Genomic DNA, 27,972 nt, shown 5'->3' with positions numbered 1-27,972 from the left:
CCAATAGCATCGTTAGCACGAGTGGTTGATTGATGGATACATTGGCGTAACATCCAAGTTGGAATTATCGAAGCGATTATTGCACGGTCAAACGCAACAACTTGCGTGCGTTCTAATTAGCCTCGGTATATCAATATCCTTCTGTGCAACGAATGGCTTCATTAAAAGCTCTTTTATTTTATTTTCGTCTCAGAACGAGAGAGCGAGAGAAAAAATCGGCGCTTCGTCAGTGTCGGCGGGTGCAAGATTCGCTCCACTCAAGATAGCGCGGACCCGTGTGATAAATCAGCCGAAGTAGAAGCAGTGAGCGCGGCTTCCTCTCTCTCTCTCTCTCTCTCTCTCTCTCACTCTCTCTCCCCCCTCTCTCTCTCTCTCTTGACTGACGCGCGATACGAGAGAGCCTAGGCAGATTTATCTCTTGGGTTGGTAGTGTCCGCGAATCCAATTTCACGAGAGAGGAGAGCCGAGTCTTTATTTATTAAACCGTAGGCCAATGGATGGTAGACGTTATTTTGCAAAAGGATTTTTATCGTAGACAAAAGACACTATACGGAACGATCATGAATGCTCTCGCTGAAAGTGAAAGAAGAGAAAAAATCGGCAAAGTCGTAGGAAGAGAGATGGGTCAAATGAGATTAGAGGATATTTTATTTCCTTTGGACTATCTTCGTATTTTCGCACGTTTAAGCGAGCACGCCCAAGCTTCAGCCAATTTTTTTACGTCCTCCTATCAAGATTTTACCCTCCCTCCCTCTACATAAGCGGAACTTTTCTTCCTTTTTTTAACTAGACTACTGCAAGCGTCATCTGCTTGAATATGGCTGGGCAGAAAGTGTGTACCAATCTTTTTTGCTCGTGCGCTATTAGAAAGTTAGAGGTACTTTCGAAGTGGAAAAAATAGCTGGCTAAAAAACAGGAGCAGCGTCCATGCGGATTTCATGCCGCTCACCATTTGCGACAATATCGACTAAATACTAATAATATATCATGTAGATGTACATTCTACAAACAAATTATTTCAGTTAAGCTTGAAGACAGGATTCCGATCCCCTTGCGTTCTTTCGAGCAGCACAAGAGATTCGAAACCGAAAGTTCGGTCAATTACCAGGCAACAAATGCATACGGATGTTTTTAAGTTTTAATGATTTCGCCGAAGATACCAACAAAACCGAATGTTCTAGACAGAGAACATTCCTTCAATCGAATATATCCTCTATACATTGACAATTGTCTGTTGCGCAACAACCACTCCAACTCGTCGCAGCCTATACATGGCAAACAGAAACTCCAATAGTCGTCGTATGTCAGCAATCAAATACGATCCTCTTTTTTCCAAACACGCGCGCACACACGTACGTCAGTTTCGCTCGTTAGCATGATTTTTCGCGAGAGAGAAACTCGATGTGTTCAATCGATAACACGCGATGAAAGTAAAAAAACGCAACGCAGGAAACGAGGTGCACGAGCATTCTCTCAAGTTTTCAATACGCGACAATGCTCCGCGTGTTTCCAGCTATTTTTCTCCGCGCCATTCTTTCTTTCAGACCGGGCGCGCGTCATTTTACCCACACGCACGCGACACTGTTTTTCCGCTACTTTTTTTCCTCTCGCGCTGTCGACGTTCGTCCGGGAGTATACCACATGCGCGCAAAAGCCAGCGAGACCATCAAATAAGCTTTCAACGCCCTTGAGGCGCTTTTGCATTATGCGAGTTGGCAGCGCGTGCGCGATGTTTTTACAATACGCATTGTGCAAATTTCCGCTTTTAATTGGGATTTTCATTTTGGATTTTGTGCTTGTCTCAATGGAATTTTCATTTGAGGAATTGGGTTGTTCTTATACGGCTAGCCTTGCGCCGAATAAGTTTGCTCGCAACAATTGTTGTGCGATCAAGCTCTAGCGCTCGAAACTACCATTAGCAAGTCTCCACGAGTCAATTTCATAATTTGCTGCATTCGATAAAGCCCTCGTTGTTACTGAAATTGTTAAGTGAGTTGGAAATGCGATCGAATTGAAGCATACAGACAGGCAAATAACATTGCACGATGATTGTTCCTTGTCATATAGCTAAAAGTGCATTTCTCATAAAAAGCCAATGAAGCATGCGAAAAGACAGAAAGCCGAGTGAATTTGGACTTGTGGGGTACAAAGACCATTACGGAGTCGAAGCAATTTGCAAAAGCATGAACAGCTCTATCTGCCGATAATGTTGTTGCAAGGGTTCTCTCTGCGCGTTTTGCGCGCATGATAATGACTGCGAGAAAGGGAGAGAGAGAGAGAGGAGAGAGAGAGAGAGAGAGAGAGAGAGAGAGAGAGAGAGAGAGAGAGAGAGATAGAGTATCCCTTGTGGCAATGTCGATATATACACGCAAAGCTGACTTTCGGTCATAATTTATCGCTGGCTCGAATCGTCGGATTATGTATGTACGCGCGTCCGAATTGTTCGGCAAGAGTAAGTGCCGGCGAGATATCGTTGCAGATAATTCTCTCGCTCGATTCGGCTGTAGCCTCGCCTCGATCCTTTTGCATTCTGCTCGAAACTAATATTGTCTATTATCGCGCACTATATCGATGCTATGAAATCTCAATGTCAGCTTTGCGTGTCTCCTATCGCGATGTTATTCAAAAGAATTCCAAACTATTACTTTCGGATACTCTTGGTGACACGATGAAAAGGTAGCGACTCATTAAGGAACTAAAGGTGCGCGCGCACGGTGCAAGCTTGTTGTTGGCCCAACGCGGTGGCTAATGAGCATACTGGAGCGAGTTATCTTTAGAGGCACCCGAAGAGAAGTCGCCCGCAGCTTTGGTTGATACACGACCTATTTGTACGCGCATATACCTACACGTCTAGATAATCCAGATAATCCCCATTTATCGCAAGCTACACTTGAAGACAGAAGAATAATGCCAATTGGCGTTCTTGCCGAGAGAAAAGAGATGACGTCGCCTGGCAATATCCGCTAATGAAATGTCCGTTCGGGGAGGCAGACAGGGAGAAAACATTTGTTTCAAGTCAATTGCCTTTGGCGCGACGTAATATAACCGCAATCTCGTGACGGATCGATTTGAAGGTGCAATTTGTTGCGCGCATAAACAGCGAAAACAGCAAGCCAGCTAATGAAGGAAATAAAAGCTAATAAAAGAGGTTTCGAGTTTTTTTTCGATCTGTTCGAGTGTACACGGAGCATAGTTGGCCGAGGCCTATTATCAGACGTTCGTGCGCGACGCACATACGAGTATTCCTGTCCCCTTTCCGCCTTTCTGCCTTTCTGCTCCTGCGAAAGTAGGGGCATTTGGTTGCTGATTTGATTATCACGGCCAGACAAAGTGCTTGCGAGGCACATTCCAAAGTTCTTTTTTTATTCCAACTTGACGACGAGTATTAGCTTTGGCCGTGGTCACGTAGACCTTTGATCAGTTTGCATCGTCGGCCGTTGTATTACAGTTTGCGATTGCTTTATTTCGAGTTTTTTGCTGCGCTGCGACATAAAGCCCATTATCGAGGACTCGACAAGCAATATTTCATGCCAATCGATTATTTCTTCCAACTTTTGCTGCACAATACACGTAAGCTCCGCGCAGCTATTTTCAATCAAAACCCCATTTTACGAAGACAGCATTTGTTTGATACTGAATAGCGATACGGTTAAAGCAAAACTCATAAGCTAGCAAATCATCGGTTCGTTCATTGGCAAACAATAGAAAAGTCAACACGAGAATGCTCTCTCCATTGTCAGAACGTCAATCTTTCAGAAGCTCATTTCCGACAGATTATCTCATCGGACATTATTAATTTTGGTGAACTCGTTCTCGAGGCGCGCGAATAATCACGAGTAATCGTAACAAGTTGACACACGGCAAAGTCAAATACATAGTTGAAAGCAAGCATATATTTTCACAGAAGCCCTCGCGCTTTAACTGGTTGAAATTGAAAGTAAAGCGATTAAGCAAAAATAAAAAGTTTAAGTGGCGCTCATAAAAGGCTTAGTGAAGGGAAGACATTGTCAGAGAATATAAGCGTCGGAGACAATGAAGGCTAGGAAGGAGGAAGGGCGGCCAGTCAAAGAGCGAGCGAAGGGTACTCGAGGCGCAATCACGGGGGGCAGGGACGAGGCTCGAAAGACGAAGGTTGCAAGGTATAGAAGGGTCGGATATTAAAATTTTAATCAGACACCAAGTAATTAGTAGAATTAAACGCGTACGTGGGACTTTCAATCACGGCTGCGACAATAAAACCTAAAGAATGTTGATTGGCCGCTTAGCTCGCTCGTAAAAGTCCTTTTCCCCTGCACCGAGAGCAAAGGCTTTCCGCGCGATCGAGCCGTGCTCAAGATGTCTCAGTAGTGCAAAAAAATGCTTAGGCTTGCTGGTAGAAAGAGAATTAAACGTATCTATGATTTTTGCTGTCTCGCGGAAAATTACATTGACGGAAATTTCGTGATCGACAATCGGACAATGGAGAGCCGTTGTCAGAATTTTCAAGCGTTTTCAAGTCTCGCTGTACGCTTACGCTAGTTCGTTATCGATTCTTGTCACCGAGAGCGCCAATGTCGCGGGCCAAAAGGCTCGACTGATTTGTTCCTGATTTATGTAGCTGACACGCGCGAGCGCAAGGATTCTTTCTTTTGTTTTTGGTGCCCTTTTCTACTTGAAACGTTGGTTGTCTGGAAACGAAGCGATTAAAAAGTTTGCTCGTGCGGCTTACAAAGAATAGGACTTTTATTGGCGGAATGTATTGTATGAGTTTGAAAGAAAAATTGGATTGTTCTTTTTAGTCTTTTTGTCTTTTTTCCCTCCTTCTCTCACCGTACGTATGTGGCAGTAGTAGAAGAGAGCAACTGTTTCGCCGATTGCTCGCCTTGCGGCTCTGCGATACAAACGTGAGATTGTGTTTCCGGAGCTGCTGGCGATTTCCGTCAAAGTGGATCTTTTATCATCCGATATAATTCTAACGTACTTGTACACGTCCCCATATTGAGGACTAGACAATATTCATAAACACACGCACGTTTAGCTTAAAATATATTTAAGCAAATTTTAAAACATTTTATATTTTTTGCTTCACGGAATTCTACTTTTTCTCCTCGTAATGATATTTCTTGTGGGTGTCCAATTGTGCAAGATCGAGGCACAGTATATAAGATTAGCACGGTAAAACTGATATTGTGGTTTCTATTTTAAAAAATATCATATTTGGTAAATTAAAGAAAACAATTAGTTTGTTTATACCGTTAATGTGATTTCATTGTAAATGAAGAGTTTTTCATAAGAGAAATGAAAGAATTAAGTTCCACGACCATCTTCAAAGCACATAGTCACTCACAGTTTACACCGAGAGACATTGTTGACAGGTAAGAACCGAGGGCATTTCGCTTGCTATTCTCGAGCGCATTTGCTGGGCTGTAAACATACACACAGAAGGGAGGCTGTTGCGGTAGAATAGGGAGGACTACAAGTTAATTAAGGCAGCTCCTTTCAATCACACCAGCCGCGCACACACGCACATAGTCATGAATGAAGCACAAGGGCCGAAGCGCTGCTCCTTCGGTAACTCGATCATTTCCGTAAACAGATGCTCGCCAGCTCCTCCTAGCGTATAGTTACACGCCTCGGCAAACTGATCACCCGCCCCACCCTCTTTCTCTCGCTCCACGATGCTCACTCTCTCAATTAAATTGATGCCGAAAAGTCATCGGCGGTAATGGCCCACAGACACACTCGCGTACGTGCGGTTCGTTAACCAAATGCTTTTTCTGCGCTGCGAGCTGGCTGCGTTATAGTGATTGGTTTCGCGCGCGTTCGCGCTCGTGCATTTGGCGAATGTGTTTGTTTGGCTTTTCATTAATGTCTGTGTGCTGCAAAATTGGGTTTTGCGCCTGGTATGTACTCGCGAGTTTGACTGTCATTTCTAGAGGATGACTGACAATGAGAAGCTTCCGAATCTAATTTATAAGGGCATCGAATTAGTAGCTCGATGAAATGATAATTTCACAAGTACATAAGAGTACGAACTGGCTGTTGCGCGCATGTCAGTTTGTTTGCCAAAAAATTTCCTAAAGGCTGCTTTTCCAATGTCAAATGAGTCGCTTCAAAAAGTGAGTAAAATTAAACAAAGAAAACAAACAAGATTTATCGAAAAAGTCTCATTCAATCATATATATATATATGCATGTTTAGTAACGTAAATTCTCTAATCCAGCAGTTTGTCTAGCGGATGAGTTGCTGGAATAGCGCAGATAGTGCTCGCTCGAACCGAGTAAACATAACAGAGAAAAGCTTACCGCGTCAGTATGAATGGGATGAGTAGCGAAGAGGAGGCCGGTCAGGGCAGCGAACCCAGGCCTCAGCGCTGCAACGCTCAACGAGACTCGGGTAACAAGCATGCATGCCGCTGCATGGAGTGCCACATTGGTCGCGTGGTACCACGATGGTGTCAAGCCTGCCGCCAGGTAGTTCAATCTGTAAAGCAGACACACGTATCCCAGATTAGTTCGTCGTCGTATGTTGGTCTTTCATTTGGATGGACATGCCGCCAACGTGCCGCGGCACCTAGATTATCGAATTACGTCCAAGTAGCTAGAGAAACAGAGACACCGCTACATATTGCACGAGACGAGGGTCGATGCAAGCTGGTGCTATTTTATTTTTCATTTGCATCCGTTAGTATGACAACATTTTCAGCAAACTGTTCATGTGTGACTGAACTGCTCATTTATATTTGTACTACATCAAATTCTATCGGACACGGAATGGTGAAAATGACGGATCGTATTTGATTTTTACTATATTACGGTTTATAAACGGATACTCTATCACACAGCTCAAATATTCTATCTCAGTTTAATCTAAAACGCCGGACCATGCGTAATTGCCTTTTTGCGGTAATTTGCTTAAATCATCACTGTATCCTCTCTCCAGGAATAGTAACTAAATAGTCATATTATGTTTATTCTGGCAGATTACGTCATCGGCGCCATGGGAGCTCACAGATTGTATATTGCGAACACCACTATGTTCGGGGAACTGGCGGATCATGTAATGATAAATTCATCAGTCCCGCTATCAATGTTATATAGATTCATCATTTCCACTATTAATTATGTATCAATTGATAACTTAGCAATAATATGACGGTGATATCCTTGCAAGATCGTGAAACGATTTGAATGCTATCATAGGCAAATTTACCAATTCATCGTTCGTCATTTTCTTTTTTCGCATTCATTTTAATGCACAAATATAGACCAAAACTTTTAGTAGTGAAATTAAACATTAGATAATTTATTATGTATTATATATTCTCATGATTCAATATGAGATATAGACGACGATATTATTTATTGGTAAATAAATATGCAGTTTTATATTCATAATTTAAAAATGTTATTAATGAAGTTTTAAGTGTTTATTGTCTACAATTCTGTGTAGAACAACACAAAAAGACATCAAAAGTCACAAGTTTCAAAAACATGATAAAAAATCTAACATAAGATGTAGAACATCATTATATTCTTCACCATGTAAATAACATTCCTCGATAGATGTTCACGGCTTTAATTAATGTATTTTCAAAAAAAATTCTAATATTTGATATAACTGAATAACGCTGAAATCACTGTCTAATATTTTATCGTGATAATTTGTTGATTTATATATTTTATTGCTCACATTGTTTATTCGGAGCTAATCTTTCGCAATGAGTAAAATTCAATTAATTTCTCTATCAAGATATCAGTCGATTTTTAATTGGAAATTAGTATAATGAAATCAATTAATTCATATTAAATGCATGTCAACTATACTGATATACAATACTTTTCTAACGTTTAATCATTCTTCACGAGAATACCAAAATCTGCAGTAAACTTTCATGAGCGTACACAACATGTTATATATGCCATCACATTACAGTTTATCACGTGAGTATCTTTAAACTAATCAGATCACGCATAAATTAACTTTACTCTGTCTGGCTGCTTTTTATATAGGAGAGTATTATTATTATAAGAGGACTACAGGAGCAGCTACTTTCATATGTAAGTTACTTTTCAAGGCGCTTGCTATCTGCCCATACGGATTAAAATTGTTAATGTCCTATGTAATAATAGCCGATAGACAAAAATCAAATTACTTAATAAAATTGGTTATGATAGAGCAATAACTGTGAGTTATCGTACTTGAGTGTTGTGTGAGCATCCGAAATGAGCTCATAAATCAAAGCACATTTGGAGTATGAAAACATCAAGTCAATCGAAAAAAGCTCGCTTCGTTATTTTAGCCTTTCAATAATCGTAATAAAAAAGTGAAGCAAGTACATAACGCTGGCAGTTATGATTACTATATTTTAGTTATATAAAATTATTCATCAACTCTCAATGTTATTCTTATGAAAATCTCAATCTAAATATCACTCAATGAAATATCGAATTAGCAATATTCAAACAATAAGAAGTAATCGAAGCGGTGGATTAAATCTAATAAACAACTGAAAAGAAACGGATAAAAATCACAGACTAAACTAACACGGGTACAATGCTATTAGAGCGCAAGGGTTACCGACCTGCTAGAGTCTCAGAGCCAGTCTACCTGGATGCGCTCAGGGTAAGAGACGCTAACCGGCCACCACCGAAATTTTCCCTCTCTGGCGGCCCAAAGGCTCGGACGTGTAGCTTTTCGTGCCATATTTCATGTGATCGCGCAGTCTGCTACCCTGCTCCGCTTATTTTTCTTAGCTTTGGAAACTGATGTTCCTAGTTGCCAGATGCGCAAGAGCTCGCGCATGAGTCTGAGAGTGCTGCTAGCGAGCTTGCGACGCGCTTTTGCAAGGAGAGTTTCGGGCCCTTATCGTCCCGCGACTTCTCCGTGAGAGACGCTTCCAGCGCATCTCTACCGAACGCGCTTATCGCCCCGACCATACGCTTTTCTTTAATCACGGATCGCTTCCTTCTTTTATTTGCTGGTCATAGACTTACTATCATAGGACTAACCAGACGTAGGCCATTTGGTTCCTTCATTTTTCGAAGAGACGCCGAAAAGAAAGAAGAGGCGAGCACCTATACCTCTACTTGTCCGAACGCGCCCAATCCCTTTCAGATACTCGGACGATAGCAATCTCGTAACTGGCGCGTTCACCAGTAATCGTCGAAGTGACACTCCGCTTATCTGTTTAATTTAATTTTTTTTTATTTTCCTTTACGCGAGCAAACCGAGTGATATACCGAACAGAAGCACCACAGATGCACCACAGGAAACTTTCTCGCTCGCTGGCGAAGCATCCGGAACACATACTTATCAATTATTCCAAATAAAATAAGTGCATCTATTGACGTACGTGTGCCCTCATTTTGAAGCAAGACAATTTTTTCCTAATAATACAGCAGCCTACCGCTGTTTAAGATTATACAAAATTTCAATAACTATGTACTAAAATATAAATAATTGTAAAATAAGTTAAATATTCTAAATAAATAAAAGAACACTTTTATACAAGAAAGGTATATTTCCTTCATTGCTCAAACTAATTCAAGAATTTAACAGTATTAATGTATTTTAGAAAGATTTTTCAATCACTTATAATAGTGATAGTGAAACATTATCTCTCTCTCCCTATATCTTTCATCCCTCCCACGTGGCCTTCTCTCTCTCTCTCTCTCTCTCTCTCTCTTTCTTAGATAACTTTTATCAATACGAAAAAAGTGATTTTTTAAATTATTTTTCACTTCAAAGAAACTCTGCTATGCGTCTCTTAAAAAAATATTTTTGTAATAATCTAGTCCTCAAATGAACTTTCTTAATCCGGTCTGGTTTTGGAATGGACTTTTTAATAAGATACTTATCTTAGATCATGTTCTAGATACTTCTTATTCTTCCAAGCACTTCTTCTAGGTGAGCTTCTGTCTCTTTTTCTTAAATTTTCAATCGTGATTGCTAATTATCATTCTTACAAGGCTTTAATCTCTCATTTTTTTATTTTTAAATTGCAGTGGTAGACGACTTTCTGTTCCATCAGAATTTTTTATTATTAATACCAAATTGATCGGTGGAATAATGGCTGTGCTTGATTTGGTAATGGTGTTAGATTTACCTAGAGATGGTTTTGACATCTGTGGTGCTACTGGTGATAAGTCAAATCAAATCTAATTTTGAAATAAAATTACGTGCTTGTTTTATTTAAGTATGAAGCTTTAATCGCTTAACAAGCTCAGATTCATCTTGTTCTGCTTTCTTTTTTCTTTCATTAATTTATTCACGAACGATAGCTTAATTTTTTCATGAAACATCAGCTTGACGAATATCGTTCGGCTTTATTAGGTCAGCTTTTTTTGATCAAGTGCATTTTTTACTTTATTACTTATTCCGGATAGCTTCACGACTAAATACTCGGTTCGAAACGTTCTCTTTTAAAATGTCAAATATGTGCAAGCGGCAACGCTGCACATATTTCCGATGTATTTTATTCGTTTTCTTAATTTTCTTTTAAAGCCTACCGCCAATGTATCAAATTATTTTATGACGGTATGTTTGACCGCTGGAAAATCGACTCCCGAGCTGCTGAAAATCGTCGAGTGCTTTGTCGTAAACAAAAATAATCTACACCGGAAATGAAACAATAAAAGAGCGTAAGGCAGTTAGATTTATAAAAATGTAAGCGTTTAGTTTACACACCTATACGTATGTATGTATACAGGCATAAAAATACATATACATCATATATAATTGCATTCTCTAAAAACTTTATATATGTTTATTTTATATAACATTATATAAGTCTACCGCGCTTCGCGCGCTTATGTCACCTTTTTCATTTTTTTATATCAATTTATCGGCTATTCATAAACCAACGGTTTTGAAAACGAACTTAAATACTCCAATACACGATAAAATACATATATGATTATATAATTTAAAAATTTAACAACTGTCAATTTTGAATATTAAATAAATAAATAATCACCTGGAGTTCGGGAGAAGTAAAAATATTACTTCCAAAAATATTTATTGATGTATAATATTATTCATAACTTAATATTATAAACAGCAAATTTTAGTTGACTTTTTACGGTTAAGAAGAAATGAATAAACCTACTTAAAATTGATTGTTTACTAAGATTTTAGAGTTAAAAATTCAAATTAATTTATCGTTTTCGTACAAAATAATTATTTGACTATATATTTGATATTTTGCTTAATGTTAATATATATATTATATATATTATTTATCATTAGTTAGTTACAGTTTGCAATAGGAAAGTTAATTTATTTACAAAACATTTATAATTCATATATTTGAACTTCACAATTTATCATATTGAAAACTGTTATTTCAACGATCTTTCCAACTACAATTATCCAGGATGATTATCCTACATTATTGTTTATTACTATATTGTTTATTACTATACTGTTTATTACTATATCGAGAATTTTGAAATTTTTACAGATGAAAAAATCAAACTACTGATTAGTAATAATGAATAAATAGCATAATCCTGAAATGTAATATCTTATTTTTTCAAAAAGACTTATTTCGCGCGCCTAATCGAATCAGCGACACAGTTATATATATGCATATTGGTGATACGTTATACCACGTGACCATCTTTCAGCCGTCACATCACGAATAAAACGCGACATTTTCCAATTCATCTCCTTTTTTATATAAGATTTTTATATAAGAAGATTGAAGATTGACTCAGAGACGATATTTCTTTTTAATTAAGTGATTTTCAAGAAAAACTGTTGAAATTGAGTCTACGAAAAGTGTTTTATGGTTTTAAGTTGTAACACAGACATAACGCCAAACTGTAGCGGAATGATGTTTTTAAGAAGACAACACCAAACTGTAATGAAATTATGGTATCACGGGTAAAGTTTGGAAAAAACTGATGAAATTATTACTGAGAAAAAATTGTAGCTAGATCCTCTACTAACTCCCTCTCAAAGAATAAAAACTCTCACGACATACACGAACGCATATACGATAGAGATGCTACTCGCCATTTTTCATTAATTGTTTTTTTTTCTTTTTTCTTTCATGAATGACTCTCTTTTGATAACAGATATAGAAATACTATCTTTTTTTCGCAGTTTACAAAAAGATATGTAGCAGACAAACTAATTAGTAGCAATCTCGATTATATTAAAGTTCAAATAATGAACGCATATAGACAAAGCATTAAAAATTCTAAAAATACATAGTTACAGATAGATATACGGACTGACCCGTGAGTATAGTTGATCTTGATAAGAAAGGCTACTATATACCTACTCATTAGTAGTTAGTTAACAAAAAGTATTTCTTATAAATGCTCACTTTCTGGTCGATCACGTTTATAAACCTTATAGCAAATATTCTATTTACTAGGATGTTTGGTAAATATTATTATATATCATAAATACTATTATTATATTTAAGCTCTCTGACGATTTGTTGGCGTCTCCAAAACCAGTCATCCCCGTTCGTTACATAAAAAAGTCATAGGGTACATGTGTATTCTGATGGACTCGTATCGGCCGTTAGCGAATTGCCGACAGTAAATACCTATAATCTCTTGTGACTATCAACCCCATTATCCTTTTCACTGGGATTTCACTGTCATTAGAAAGCTCTACCACAGACTTCCAAACTGCTTCTAAATTGTATAAATGGCAAGCGACTGAATTCGAACGAACTATTGTTTGTTACAATTATGATCATAGGTTATATATAAAAAATTCACATATCATTCACATCAAGAAATAATGTAATCCACCCTTAGTACTGATACGTTCATACTATAGCACTTACCAAAACATAACAACCAGCCTATTATTAAACTACCGATCTATACATAATTGATAGCAGGACTGATCAAACTATACAACATTGATAGCGAACTTGGTCAATTGATCATGTCGTCATCCGCCAGCTTCCTGAATATAGCAGTGTACCATCTGTCTGCTCCCATGGTGACGATGACGTCATCCGTGAAAATGAATATAGTACAGGTACTTAAAGATATTAAATCTTATACCTTTCGCACGAATGGAGTAATCAGTTATTCACGTCCCTGAAAAGATGCTAATTCCATTGCAAAAAGCAATTTCCTTTTACCAGCAGAACAACCGTATCCATATCCATTAACGCATTACTCAATTGCACGACGATTGTATTCAGCGCATAAATTATATTCTTAGCGGTAGCAGTTCGATGGCAAGTCTCCTTGCAGATCAACAAATTGGCCAAGGATTTTAGCGCGTAATGAAACGGGCTCGTGATTACACTCTCACTCGTATTTCCACTCGATTCGGTCGAAGCTTACCGACACCCCATCGAGAGATGGGGTGTCAGCGCAAAGCGAGCTCTCGTCGGATAAACACAAACGACCTTGAGCTCTCTCTCTCTCTCTCTGGCATGAATCAAGCATCAATCACGTTAAAAGCACTACACATCCACGGACAGAGAGCTAACACTAATTGGAATTTACATGAACGCTCAGTTGTCGACTAATTGTTAATTCATCCTAGTTTGAGAGAGAGAGAGAGAGAGAGAGAGAGAGAAAGAGAGACAGTGACGAAAAAAGATGTCAATGTATATTTGTATTGGTCGCGAGTAAAGGGCGGCGACGAAAACAAACATCGATGTCGCAGCGCCGCAATAATTTTGGACGCCTGTTGTCGACCGCTGGCAAACGGCCAGGTGTCAAGCTTTACCAGCCGGAAAGCTTGCGATTTTCCCTGCTCCACCCCCCCCCCCCCGCCACTCAACCGAATACTGCATTTCTTATGCGGTACCACGGCTACGATTGCCAGCAAGTGTAGGCTTAGCCTACACTTTTCGCATTGCCGATTTGCCCTGCCTTTCCATTCTAATTTATGGATTTGAGTCACTTGCGTCGTAATCAGATCTTTCCAAAGAACTAACAAATTTTTCAACTATTTCATTTGTGACGTTTTTCTGAAAAGTATTTCTCACTGCCTGTGTGCACTACGAGAAAACCAATGCGAAAAAAGTACAAACATGAAAATGGAGAATATAAATTTGTTGGAGCTCTAGTTCACATTTATGACGTTACAATTTTCGTCGAGTGATTCATGCGTTACTCGATGCGACACAGTACACAAATATTTCTAATCTATTATGGAAAAAACAATAAATAAAAGTATTATTTTCCTATTCGCTCATCTTATGCAAGAAATTAATACGCGCTTAAAACTTGAGCGGTCTCCCACAAAAAAAAAAATATCTAGCGCGGGCTGAAGAGGAAAAAATTGGAGTCTGGATAAACATCTAACTCAAAGCATTGAAGACGTTTATTCTTGCGCTCGTCTGCGAGAGATGCATGTGAAAATTTTAAAGTTATGCGCACTCGCGCAAAGTATATAAAAAAATTCTCTTTCTGTGTCTGTTGGTTCGAGGAAAACTTTCGTTTTAGAAAATTCTCGACTAGATAGAGAGCGAGAAGCTGCAGTGCGGGCGCAAGATGTACATAGGTCAACGCTCTTGCAATGTCAACATTCATTTATTTTTCTCATACATTTTCATTCGGCACTGGAAGAAAGGAAATAAATAGAAATCCAGCATTTGTTCACAGGAGGAAACGCGTCACGTCGAGCAAGCGCTGGATATTTCGCACGTAGGCTGCGTGTATGTACGGAAGATTACATTTGTTCGGGACGTTCTCTCTCTCTCTCTTTCTCTCTCTCTCTCTCTCTCTCTCTTCGTACAGAATGGAATTACATGTCCCACTCCTCCTCGCCACACTGTCTGGTTTCACAAATATTTCGCTCGATTTGGCCAACTGCAGAGAAAAAAAGCGTCAACGCGAGAGTGAGAGAAAAAATCATTAAAAGAAAGAGAGAAGGGGAAGAACGTATAAGTGGCTCCTGTCAGATTTTTCTTCTGAAAGCGAGTACTCCGCTGGCAGTAATTCGAGCGTCTATTCGTCGCCGTAACGAGGCATTAAAGTCGGATGATGTCGTTAAATCATAGCTCGGGCTCTCTCTGCTTGTTATCCACTCTTTTGCCTCGCACTTCATCTTTTCCTCCAATTACAGGAGTAACGTTATAGAAAAGCCGGCAAAAATAAAAAAATTACGCGTGGGTGTGGCTGTAGCATAGAGAATCAATAAACCCGAAGCGAGCTTTCTTATTGAAAACTCACTGGCGGGGTTTTATACGCAGATCAACAGGCAATCGAAAGTTGTGCCCGCGGCAGCGTCTCTCTGTTTCCAACGACTTTCTTTTTTTCTTTTCAGCACGTTAAACTTCCGCGCGAGGTAATGGATGATTAATGCCTCGAGATTTTTACGCTTCCAGCTAAGAGAACGAAGGAACGAACGAGTAAAATGGACGATGAGATAGCCTCTTCTTCGAGAATGTTTTTTGCTGCTCGCGAGTAAAGAAAGAAAGAAAGAAAGAAAGACTAGGTTTGTTGATGAAATGTTATTTTGTTCTGATTTTACGCATACACGTGAGAGATTTTGATTGCAAGAGAATAAAGGAGAACACGAGACATATGAGCGTTTTGTCAAAAGGAAGTCTTATTCTTTGGAGTCTTCTTTACGGCGCATAAAAAGTAAACAAAAGTAAGTTTGCTCATTGAGAGATAAAAAAAGAGGGAAGAGAAGAAGTGGAGAGCGTTAAAAAGAGCTTAGAAGTTCCTTTCTAAAACGGGAAATATGCTTTACTTGTGTCTTACTGGCAAGTTCCTCGCGCACTCGCAATAACGCTCGCTCATTCAACAATATGCGCATATAAATGCTCTGAGATTAAGGATTATAAATTTCTGGCTTATTTTGTTGCACCATTAGCGTTCATTCTCTCGGATGCGAAAGAGACAAAAGAATATTTCAAAGTACTTCCAAGCAGGAAATGGGCGTACCTTATCAGCACCGATACACGCTTAATAATTCAGCGCTAATGACCGAGTAGATTCGATCGACTGCGCTTCTAAGTGGACTTTGTGCACCTTTAAATTACCAGTTCTCGCGCTGATACGACTTAATCGACTTCTGTTGTTCCGCCGAGCCCTGCTCTTACTGCAGCCACGTTAGCTACCAAAATATTTATAACAAATTCAACGCTAGTTGAGTTAGAGCGCTAGTTGGCGAGCGCGAAAAACCGGCTAAACTCGATTAAAGTTTTTCCACGTACGTTCGGCGCACTGCGTCGCATCCTATTTAAAACCATCTTTCCAACTTCCCTACCGTACAACAAAATAAAAACATGGAATTCGCAGCATTGATTTTTTTTCTGCTGTTCGTGTCTATATTTTCTGTACCAGTGAACAGAATGGACGCATTGAACGAGGTCAATGGTTTTCCCATCAAAAGAGAAAAAACCCTCTATATTTTCAATGACGACGCAGTGAATTGAAATATTTATGTTGGTGCACTTTCACGCTGCTCACTCATACGATTCACTAATAATTGAGTAGTTTTCTGAAATAAATTCTCTAGCAATTCATATTTATTCAGAAATGCAGCGAATGAGACATTCGGTAAATATTACGCGAATAGGGAGCAAAAATTAATTGCATTCGCGCTCAATTATTATTTCACAAGTGTCGAATACCAACTATAATTTTAAACCAAACGGTATGAGATATTTTGTTTATTTTGAACGCCACGTGAGAGAGAGTTTTTTACTGTTGACAACTAATGTAGTTCGGTGTTTATACAAAATATTTATTTGTAAATTGGAGCATAGAAAACATGACAGATAAGAGAGTTTTCAATTGGAAATGTTCACCTATGAGGATTATTAAAGGGTTGTATAATTTGAAAGATAGTAACTTTCATGATAATATAACTTACAGCAAGTTCACTGGAAAAGGAGCTCACACAACGTTAAGAGCTCATATCGCAAAAGACAAGCGCTCGCCGACAGTATATGAAAAAAGTAGAAAAAGCAGGAAGCGGTTCGCCGTCAAGATTTACATTTTCATGTTATATCTCGGCGACTGCGGAGGAGCAAACGAAGATCGAAATAAAAATAACAATAATCAAAGAAAAAAGCATTCGCAAGGAGGAAAAAGGGGAATCACTGAACTTTGTACCAGAAAGACTAAGAGGTAAAAAAACGCAAAAGATCATTTAGCAGAGAGAGAGAGAGAGAGAGTACTCGGTATTACTTTTTTAGAACGACCAGTACAATTCACGTAGGTAGGTCGAGACTCGACGGGAAGAGCAGAGGTTAGAGTATACGGCATGCTTGGCATATTCAAATAGCTCGTACTGTCCCTTGTAATTTTTTTCTCTCTTTCGTACTTCGCCCGCGAAAAATTCCTTCTCGGTCACGTCTGAATATTTAGAATATCAGAATATCTCCAAGTTTGTTATTATAGGGCGAAATAAATGTATTAACCAAGTGACAGGAAAGCACATCGTTTCACTCTCTGATGGCGGTTAAGAATATATATATAAAACTTTTTTTTTAACACAAAGGCCTTCCGTAATTAGCGATTAAAACTTCTAACTAGGACGATTCTTTCCCTCTACTTTCTAACCTGGCACGGCCAATAGAACCAGAAACTCACGTATCTTCTTGGCAAACGTTCGACAGCCTACTTACTTCTTTTACTTCTTGCGGTTCGCAACTGATCTTCGGTCTCCACAAGTTTTTTCTCCTTTCTGCCTTCACCTTCGGCAAAGGAAGTGTAAGAAAAGTCTCTAGAGAAGAAAAATAAACCTGCAAAGTATTGTTTTGCGTAATCATTAGGATTTCATAAAGTTCCCTTCATGCTTGCATTGACTGCGGACGTACGTATCTATATAATGAGCCATAATCGGTGCACGACAGCTTTTGCAATTTGTTTTTATGCTTGTTTGTCTCATAATATTGAATTAATGAGAACGTTCTGTAATCGATTGGAAATAATTTCTATTGAAAACTGCATATTTCAAAATAAAAGGTTTGTTAGCTTGCAATTAGCCGCGTGCTGAAAGCTCAGTCTGCTGTAAATGCGAGGCAAATGCACATTTGAAAGGCGTGTCAATCTTGCCATCAAACTCGTAATTATTTCATAAAGGCAATTAAACAGTTTATGGAACAGCTTTATTGGATTTTTGTGGCTCTCGCTCATTCGAGTGTTCGTTTTGCTCGAGGTAACGAGATAAATTGCAGGATGTATTCTGTCAAACGAACAATTCTACTAAAAAGATAAAGCCTTAGTACAGATAATTTTTTCGAGCATCAATAAAGTCGTATTTAATAAACGAGCTTAACAAGACTACTAGTAAATCCAGTCAAAATGAAAGAACACGTTCACTAGATAAATCCATTGTTAAATAAATCCACCCTTTGAACAGCTGGTCGCGCGTAGTGACTGCCAGTATAACAACGTCAGTCCCGCGCGTCGAGGTGCAAAAAAGGGAAGAAGAGAGGAGGAAAAGCGGAAAACGAAGAACCACGAGGATTTTCGTACGTCTGGTAGTAATGAAAAACGGAGGACACGAAGAAAAAAACATGAAAAAAAAGGAAGGATGGTAGAGTGAAGAATGAAGAGAAAAGGCGGCCGACGACAAAGAGAGCCTCGACTTGGCTGACACGAACAAAGCTCGCAATTTCACCATTCTCTCCACTCTCTTCGCTACCGCACACACATACACATAAGTTGTCTTGTCACCTTGCTCAAGACTTATCTGTCTCGCGATTCGATCTCGCTCGATTTCGTTACACCGTTCGTCTCTTATTTTTCTTGTGTGCTGTCATGGTTTTAAATGTAAAATCCCTTGACGCCTTTTATTTTCTATTTCGCTCTCTCTCTCTCTCTCTCCCTCTCTCTCTCTGTCTCTCTCTCTCTCTCTCTTTTTCAATATCTTCGATTGAAACCTCAACAAATATTATTTTATTAGATTTCTCAGCAGACTTTCAATTTCTCGATATTTATTGTCTAACACACAATGAATTTCATTACAGTATCAATTACTACGAAACTTTTTATTCAGTTGGATATTCTAACGTTGTTTTTTCAAATGAAGTGATCTTTGTACAAAGAGTTGACAAAGAATCTGCAGGGCACAACCTCGATTTAACAATGCAAATATAGCGAAACATATAAAAACATGATATCAAAATGTTGTTTAGCGAGTATTTTTGACAAAAAAATTGAAATCAATCGCTTTTACTTTTAAAATCATACGGAATTTGAAACTACAAGCGCGTATTGAATATTGGCAGACTGGACATTTATATAAATTCGTGAGAAATGCTTTTCGATGAAAAGCTTTTATCAGCGACGCAACAATCACTAAAGCTTAACAGTTTTATTTTTTACTCGGCTCCGCGTGTTGTGAAACATCAAGATCTATTGTTTGCAACGTAGAAAGACAGTATGTAATTGAAAAAGTATCGGTGGAACTGTCAATATTGACAACGAATTAAATCGAATTTTTATTCAAGTCTTTATTAAAAGAAGATTAGGTGCAGAGTGATGAATAGTCGTCGATGCTGTTAGTTTTTCTCAGTCTACAGGCTTCTCTCTCTCTCTCTCTCTCTCTCTCTCGCTCTCTCCACCCTCTTAAGGACTCTTCAGAGTATCGTAACCGTGGTAGTGCGGTACGAAAGCTAGTCAAGCTCGAAAGTGGTGAGAAGTGTCGCATGACTGTTGTTTGCGTTCTCAAATAATTAGTGCTGGACGTGATTGCATTGAAGCATTGAAGCTTCTTCGTCGTGCCGTCGCGCTGTTGCTACCTCTTGTCGTCCTATGACTGCGTAATTGATACTACTATTGGAAACATGTGGTGATGGTTTACTTTTATGAAATTAGTAAAAGCAGTTACAATGTTTTTCCATAATTAATCTTACATCCTCGATTATCTTACGGTCCACTTCGCAAACTCGCTTCCCTAGAATTCCTTATTAATATGTTTGCAAACATTTTTCTTCGCTTGCTTTTAACAACCCGAAATAATTTTATCAAAAGTAAAAATTGATTTTTTTACTATGCTGAGAAATAAAAAAATTCGCAACGCGAATTCTTTTTTGAAAGTTTTCTCTTTCTTTCTCTTCTATTGAAAAATAAAGAAGAATATGAACAGTGAAGTTTGCATATTTCCATTTCTTGAATGTTCTTTTTAACATTTTTGTCGTGGCTATTAATTTCTATCTCTTTTTTTATTTGAGCTTAAGTGAACCTATTATGAATTTGATTGTTGATTTTAATGTATAGAAAACAAACTATGAGTACATTTCCGTGTATTATCGATTCTATATTCACCTTGTTAGGACTGCCGGTTATAACTAATTGTGCTCTTCATAAAATTTATTTATAAATTTTTCAAAAATAAACAAATAAAAAAATGGTTACATTAAAGTGCATCACGAAGACATTTCAAGTCAATTTCTTTGCGTAGGAAATTTTTTTTATGACTTTACTGAAGGGCAATTCTTGGCTATTTCAAACAGTTTAAAATATCAAATCACCAATTTTGTTCAAAGTTGGTAAACTTGTTACCTATACAGAGGTCAACATCTGTGCAGATTTTTAGATCAAAATATTGATAAGGGGCCGACTTATCAACTGTTGAAAAAATATTGGACTTTTTTCTATTAATTCGATTTCTCGGAGTCTAATAAAGATATCGACATGATTCTTTTTTTAAAAGACGCGGAAAGAGTTTCACTTTTAAAATGTAAATAGTAAAATACCAAATCATTTATTTATGTCATTGTTATAAACAATTTTTTCAAAAAATCGACGATATCTTAAAAAACGATATTTATTTTTTAATTTTTCGTCGTGTTCCTTGTCATTTTTTACATAAGAAATCGTTGAGAAAATCAAGTGCCCGTTATTAGGATTAAGACAGCACTAAAATGAAACGAACCGCGCGCTAGCCACTCGGCCGCTCGGCCGTCCGCTACTCGTGCGGTTCCAACGTTGCTTGCGGCAAATGCCTCTAACGAATCAATAATTACATATTCTATCAGTCTATACGTATTTATTTAAATAATATATAAATATAAAGTAATTAAATAAGTAATTAAATTCAAATTATATTTAATGACTTATTTACTTAATATAACCTAATATAAAGTAATATAAGTAAAGTAATATAAGTAATATAAATGGCCTATTGTTTTGTACAATCTGAAACAACATTGAATGAAATATTTGCTCTGTGCGTTTGATCGGGCGTGAGAATGACGTATATTCAAAAATATATGGTAGAAAATAGGTTAGAACAAATTATTTGAAAATAACTTATTAAGAGTATTATGATGTAGGTCCGATAAAAAAACATTTTTAATGCGGCCGCTTCGTAAATATGCGCCGGTCTCAAGCCCGATCAAACGCAGAGAGCAAATGTTTAATTTCAATATTATATCAGATTGTATAAAAAAATAGTTCACTTACATTACTTATTTAATCAGTTATTTTATATATTATTTAAATAAATACATATAGACTGATAGAATATGAAATTATTGATTCGTTAAAGGCATTTGCCGCAAGCAACGTTGGAACCGCACGAGTAGCGGACGGCCGAGCGGCCGAGTGGCTAGCGCGTGGTTCGTTTCATTTTAGTGCTGTCTTAATCCTAATAGCGGGCACTTGATTTTCTCAACGGTTTCTTATGTAAAAAATGACAAGGAACACGATGGTGCAAAAATTTTTAAAAAATATCGTTTTTTGAGATATCGTCGATTTTTTGAAAAAATTGTTTATAACAATGACAAATAAATGATTTGGTATTTTACTATTTACATTTTAAAAGTGAAACTCTATCCGCGTCTTTTAAAAAAAGAATCATGTCCATATCTTTATTAGCCTCCGAGAAATCGAATTAATAGAAAAAAGTCCAATATTTTTTCAACAGTTGATAAGTCGGCCCCTTATCAATATTTTGATCTAAAAATCTGCACAGATGTTGACCTCTGATGGTAACAAGTTTACCAACTTTGAATAAAATTGGTGATTTGATGTTTTAAACTGTTTGAAATAGCCAAGAATTGCCCTGAAGAAGCGTAACGAAACCTTAATAAACAGTATTGTACTTAAAAATTTCAGTGCTTACTTTGAGAAGTTTAGAGTAATTTTATTCTATTAGAAAACAATTGAACAAGGCGCGGAGTATGATAAATTAACTTTTGTTTCCTTGATAACGAATCGACAGATTTCAATTAATATCGTTTCTCTGAGTCAACATGCAAATCGCAGAGTGTAAATAAACTGAATTCACTTGTTACAATACTTTAAGGGCATAATATTCAAAATTTTCAATCTCGCAGAGTGTAACAAAAGTAATAGATCACTAAGCAACCGTAACAATGTCACTATTTTATGGAAGTTTTAAAACTCCTCAATGTATCTTTAATGTAAAAAGGCGTGAAATATTATCATGAATGTTGTTGTCTATCAGCCTTACAGTTACAAAAGTCAAACATAGAATCGAAGAAGAGTTGTAAAAGGAAAAGGGGAAAAGATAAACGGTGTAAAAAATATATTCCATGAAGGATTCAGAAAGAGAGAAATAGCAAAGCAGCACACAAGACAAAGAACTTAATGCTGCAGTGTAACATGGAGAGATGACGAATGGCGCAGAAACTGTAAGATTACTTGACGATATGTCAAAATCTACCGAGTAATAGCTCCGCTAGAATGTACTTTTCATCCTTTCAACGTATACATACCTAAATTGACAGCTCCGCCAGAAATAAAAAACAAAAGATAAGGAAGCAAGCAACGAACAAAAAAAACATAGTTAAATGGAGATTGTAGAGATCAAGGAGGAAGGGAAACGGCAATTCAGGCGTGAAAAAAGGAAAACAAGCGCAAGACGAGCAGGCGAATGAAATTTATCACAGCATGATTTGCGCCTCGAAAAGAGAGAGTGAGAGCCGGAAGGGGAAGGGGTAGCTTAAGAGCCTTTCGGAGCTCTTTTTGTTTCTCTTCGGATTAAACGTTTCCGTGCGCTTCTTGGTTTTTTTCTTTTCCCAGCGGAAGATTAAGAATTATAAATCGAAATCGGATTAATAACATCTCTAAGGTTTTTAGAAGCAGCAGTCGTCGTTGAAATATGGCAGCAAGCACGGTAAGAGCATACGCAATGAGCAGCTGTGACGGACGAGCGATTCTCGGGCAATCTTTGCTCCATTAGCGAGCCGCTCGATCATCGTTTCGCGTGAACCTCACGTTTTTCTCTTGTTGCTCGCCAGTGACTGCCCTTTCTATGTGAAAAGGCAAAAGTTCAATCAAAGCTCAGTTGATGATTTTTTTTTTGTTAAATGAACTTGATACATTTAATAAGTGCGAAGCTTTTAGGCGGAAATATCAACTAGCCATTAGAGGTTTAACAAAACAAACGATAAATGGTAAATTTGTTAGTTCTTTTAAACCGTGCAGACTTTTTTAACGGTTTACACAGTATAACGAAGTATAACGAAAACAAAGATTTGATAAGCTCGTTATTTTATTTGAAGCGGAAAATATATTTAATAATTGTACAAGCGTTAATGCTTAGAGCTTATAAAACGGGAAAAAATTATTATTTGATCGTGGTACAGCATCTAGTGCACGTAGCGATATATACCTGACGATTTTCATGGTAAAGAAAAGCAAAGGATAGTGAAGAGAAGGTCTCCTAGTTGTTTAAAATCAAAAGAGTCAGCGAAAGTTATAGTTTTTTGATCAGAGCATTACGCTAGCATAAAATGTGTAAATTGAGGGCGAATTGAATGGACAACTCACAGTGTAAATACGAGGAGTTACACACAGAAAGAAATGGTGAATGGGCAAAAAGCGTCAGGTCAATCAAGATAAGCTCCTTGGGGTAACAGACACATACAGTCAGAGAATCTGCAGTTGCGTTTGCACGCCGCGGGGGCTGGTTGGCCCTCTCTTCTCCTATTTCCTGCAATTCGCTGCAAGCTTGCTCGCAAGATAACAACGGCGCGCAAATACAGCCGTGATTTCGCGCTCGCCTTCCCATTTTTTGCTCTCTAATGCATGCAAATGTGGCCCTTACTCGCGCCCTATCTTCTAGGTAAGCTCGAGCAGAGGGTTCCCCTCTCTAATTTACTGATTATCCTTAATTGAAGACGCTGACTTGAACGGCTGTGCAAGCTCTCCTTTTTGTTAAAACGACACAATTTACTCGACCTGGATTCTCTGCCAATCGAACAAAAGTCAGCTAAAGATAGCTCGAGCCCCTGAGTCTCGCGCTGTATTTTAATAACTGCAGCGATGCGTGAATATCAAAACTCGTCGTCAAAAAGGCCGACAGAATGGTAATGGGTCCGTTTTTGTAAAGGCTGTATTGCTATATCGTATGCTCTGCTGGATGAAATTTCTCGACCGAAAAATTCTGATGGGATTTTCGAGATGTCGTCTTCAGGAGTTTGCGCTGTCCGATATGCCTCTCTTCCTCTCTTCTCAAATCAAATTCGATCGAGTTGCCCGGATTCAGTACTCGGCTCTCCTTTCACTTGATTTTCTGCTTACTTCGCTGCATACAATCTATCGATTTGCCTCATCATGTAAGTGAAAAGCAACGAGGATGCGACTCGAATAAAATGCTATGTTCACGGTAGGCATCATTCGCAAGCTTTTTCATTGGTACGTACGTGCATGCTGCTCGTTGTACAATGTAGTTAATAATAAATGATCGTGTCGTTTGTGCACGACATGAACAGCGGCCTAACGACAAGCGAACAATAATTCATAAAGCTTGTCTAATGATTATTAAAAGTGCCGCAGCAACAATGCCGCCATGAATCAATAGAATACGGTTATATATTGATAAAGCGCCTATGCGTGTACGTCTGCTGGTAACTATAATCGATTACTTTTCAAACAGAAACAATCGTCAAACGTAATAGTTCAAATGTATTTTCAATCGGTAAACAGAATTCACCGGGAAAAGCTGCCAGCCATACGTGAAATATGGCAGCAGTCCATTCATTTAAAGCGCGCTCATTTCTAATAATAACAGAATTAAGCCTCACAGCGTTGGCGTGCATAATTAAATGTAATAGGACGTACGCTTTAATTCCAGAAAGCGTGAAGAATGAATGAGAAGAGCGCAATTTTCAGAGCTGCGAGCTCATATTGACACAGTTATCACAATACACGCGTTCCCACCGTGTAGCGAAGAACTAGAGTGTTTCCTCTCGTTTCTATCTTCAATTCGTGCATTAAAGAGCTCATTCCATATTAATGAACTGTATTCCCAGTTAAGGCTCGCTTTTTTTCCTGCTCCCCATCCCGTCACCAGCTTATACAAAGGCTGAATCGCTAATGCATTTCCGTAGATAATAGGCGAAAAATCCACAAAAGTCTACCATTCCCCGCGGACGCTGGGCAAAAGATTTTTCTAAGCCCGTGCAAAGGTAAAGAAACAATCACAGTCGTTACTGAGCAATCAATTTATCCCTTGGTCACCGTGCAAAAAATCATCAATTCCACGATACTTTATCCGTGTACGTCTGACGCTTAATGGAAACTCGTTTAGTTTTGCTCTGACACTTCCGAAGGCGAAAAATGGAGAGTCGAGTATCTCAATTTGCCACAAGTATTTATAGTTTCGATAAATGGCTTTACTGCCTCGGTACGCCGCGCTGCTAAAACTTTGATGCGGAAGGTAAACTTTACTGTTGGCTCGTTAATGGCCAATTGATTGCTGTCATTGTGGTTGGCACGTAGTGCTGACTTTTCTTTACTACCGAAAGAAAAGAAATATACACTACTAGAAAAAATTAAGAGAATAGAAAAAATTCCCAAATTTTTCGGCGATTTTTGAAGGGCGATTTTTGAAGGCGATTTTTGTTTTTTTTTTTTGTTCTATGGAATTTGGTACATTTTTTTCATTCAAACGAACTCAAATTTCAATTACTTTTTTTCTTCATCTCTCTATGTCCCTTTGTCACTAAAATATCGAATTTTGAATGAAAAATAGTTCTTTTCCTTCAATCACCATTTATTTAAAATAGTTAAGCTCTGTAGAAATGGTAATTTTAAATGTGGATTTGTTGAAGAGAGGGACGCCGATACGTTGTTGCCGCAGCGACAATGTGGAAGAACAATGTCCTTCAGAGGCTACCTCAATGTCTTGAGGATGGGAACAGGCGTGCCACTTCGGGGACGTCAGGTCTTAGTAGCCGCGCTGGTGATGGACACTCGGAAAACGCGCTAACTCGGATCCCACTATAGTCACTATGAATGGGCTGAATCCAGCTCGTGAGCATGAATATGCAGCACAGCACTCACACACGCTCATATGCAATTAACGATTCTTTGCTGTTTTGCGCACCATGTATGCATACAACAATTTATGGTGAGGCGAACGATGTATCGCGTTAGTCGCTCTCTTACACTGTCGGTCGATCGACTTGATCAACACTGGCCCTCGAGTTCACTTGCGGCCTCTTTTATCTTGGCTTGTCCTAAGGGACAAGAGGGAGAGATTATCTCCACTGTCCCTCGAGCTCACGCCACATGTCTTCGAGGGAACCCACGGCAAAGAGCAACAGGGAACGCGCATACGTTGGGAAAATCCTGAAGCGTGGAGCGACAGTGAAAGCGCACATGTTGGGGAAACTCAAAGCGTGGGGCGTCTGAACACGTAGAGAACAGTAGGAGATGCTCGTAGCATGAACACGCCAATATCTCAGCAAACAATATTCGTACAGCAAATAAAGAAGTAGTTCTAAAACCTAGAATAAATACCCTACAAAACCTATTTATTAGTTACTAAAAAAATTTTTTTACAATCTTTGATATTAATTTGAAAAAAGTACAAAAAATGGCTTTTTTTAGACCGAATCGTTAAACTTTTGAAAATAATTGAAGGAACGCATTTGTGTTCTTTAAATGTTAATAAATGATAACGATTAAAAAAATTGTTTTTCATAAACAATTATTTACAAAATGTGAAAAAAAATAATGCATTATGTTTATTACTTATCAGTCTTGGCGTGTCTTAACTTCACTATCTGAAAAAAATTTCAATAATTAAAAAAATTGACACAGTTCGAACTGTATCCATTACTTGACCTACGGTATTCATACAATTTCTTTATGCAAATGATTGCATTGCTTTCTGCAAAGCAATTTTTTCATTTTTATAAAATATAGAAAAAAAATTAATCAAAAGGTTTAGCAAACATTGATTTGTTTTCCATTTTTGAATCATATCTCACCGGCATTTAACTGAGCCAGAAGTCACTCGAGTTGTAACTCTTATTGAAGAGGGTTGAGTTACACTCACCGCGACGTCGGTAACTTGTTGGACACCAGCGCATCAGTTGTGTGCCGTACCTATTGCACGTAACCAAGAATCAGGTGGGTATGCTCGTCGGCCGGGGCAAGGTCAACAACGGGTAACAATTCCTCGAGATGATCGAGCAATTATTCGTCGTACTCGTCGACAACCGATCGTTCATGTGAATTTTATCAAACAAAATTTCTAAACCCTTGACAGCAATAACAACAACAGTAACGGCGACGACAAGGACAAAGAAATATTTCTTACCGAACAGTTATTAACCATCTTCGAGAATCTGGATTACGTGCCAGGCATCCGGATTGTATACATATGCTAACAGTATGATGTCTTCGAACTCATCTAGCTTATGCCTATCGATATATCCAGTGAAGTATGAGGTAATGGGGTAATGTTTTATTTACCGACGAGTTTCTTTTTTGCTTATACGGTAACGATAGGAGGTCCCTAGTTTGGCGTCGCCGGGGTGATCGGTTTCAATGAAATTTTACTTATCCCATAGCTGCCTCCAATGGTGGATAGGTAAGAGTTTTAGCTAGAATTCTCAGAACATCGCAAACCTTCTTGGTCACTGTCCGACAAACTCTCAACGCTAGGCGGTACATTTATCAAATTTCAAGGCCCATCGTGTTACCTTGGCATAAAAGTCCTCGAGGTTTCATATATTCATGCAAGATGCGCACCTATAACGATACTACAATCGTGACTAGACGATTTTTTGAGAGGAACAACATCACTTTACATTAGTCCCGACGCTAACCC

The 27,972-nt window shown here is 38.3% G+C and overlaps 1 protein-coding gene across 3 annotated transcripts in view; it reads right to left on the bottom strand.

The window, feature by feature from the left end:
* The window catches only part of LOC131671787 (protein O-mannosyl-transferase TMTC1-like), a 91,749-nt gene that overhangs the window by 45,215 nt on the left and 18,562 nt on the right, over positions 1 to 27,972 (bottom strand). For all 3 annotated transcript variants that reach the window (XR_009302572.1, XM_058948510.1, XM_058948511.1), the window contains exon 2: positions 6,285 to 6,462. Coding sequence is in view for 2 of the 3 variants with exons in the window: in XM_058948510.1 (XP_058804493.1) it covers positions 6,285 to 6,462 (178 nt within the window). In the remaining variant the exon portion in view is untranslated. The remainder of the gene's footprint in view (positions 1 to 6,284; positions 6,463 to 27,972) is intronic.

Source organism: Phymastichus coffea, unplaced genomic scaffold (assembly GCF_024137745.1).
Source record: "Phymastichus coffea isolate CEN01 unplaced genomic scaffold, Cenicafe_Pcof_1.1 PCOF00135, whole genome shotgun sequence".
In the NCBI taxonomy this organism is placed as follows: domain Eukaryota; kingdom Metazoa; phylum Arthropoda; class Insecta; order Hymenoptera; family Eulophidae; genus Phymastichus; species Phymastichus coffea.
This window is presented reverse-complemented; position numbering and strand designations above follow the sequence as displayed.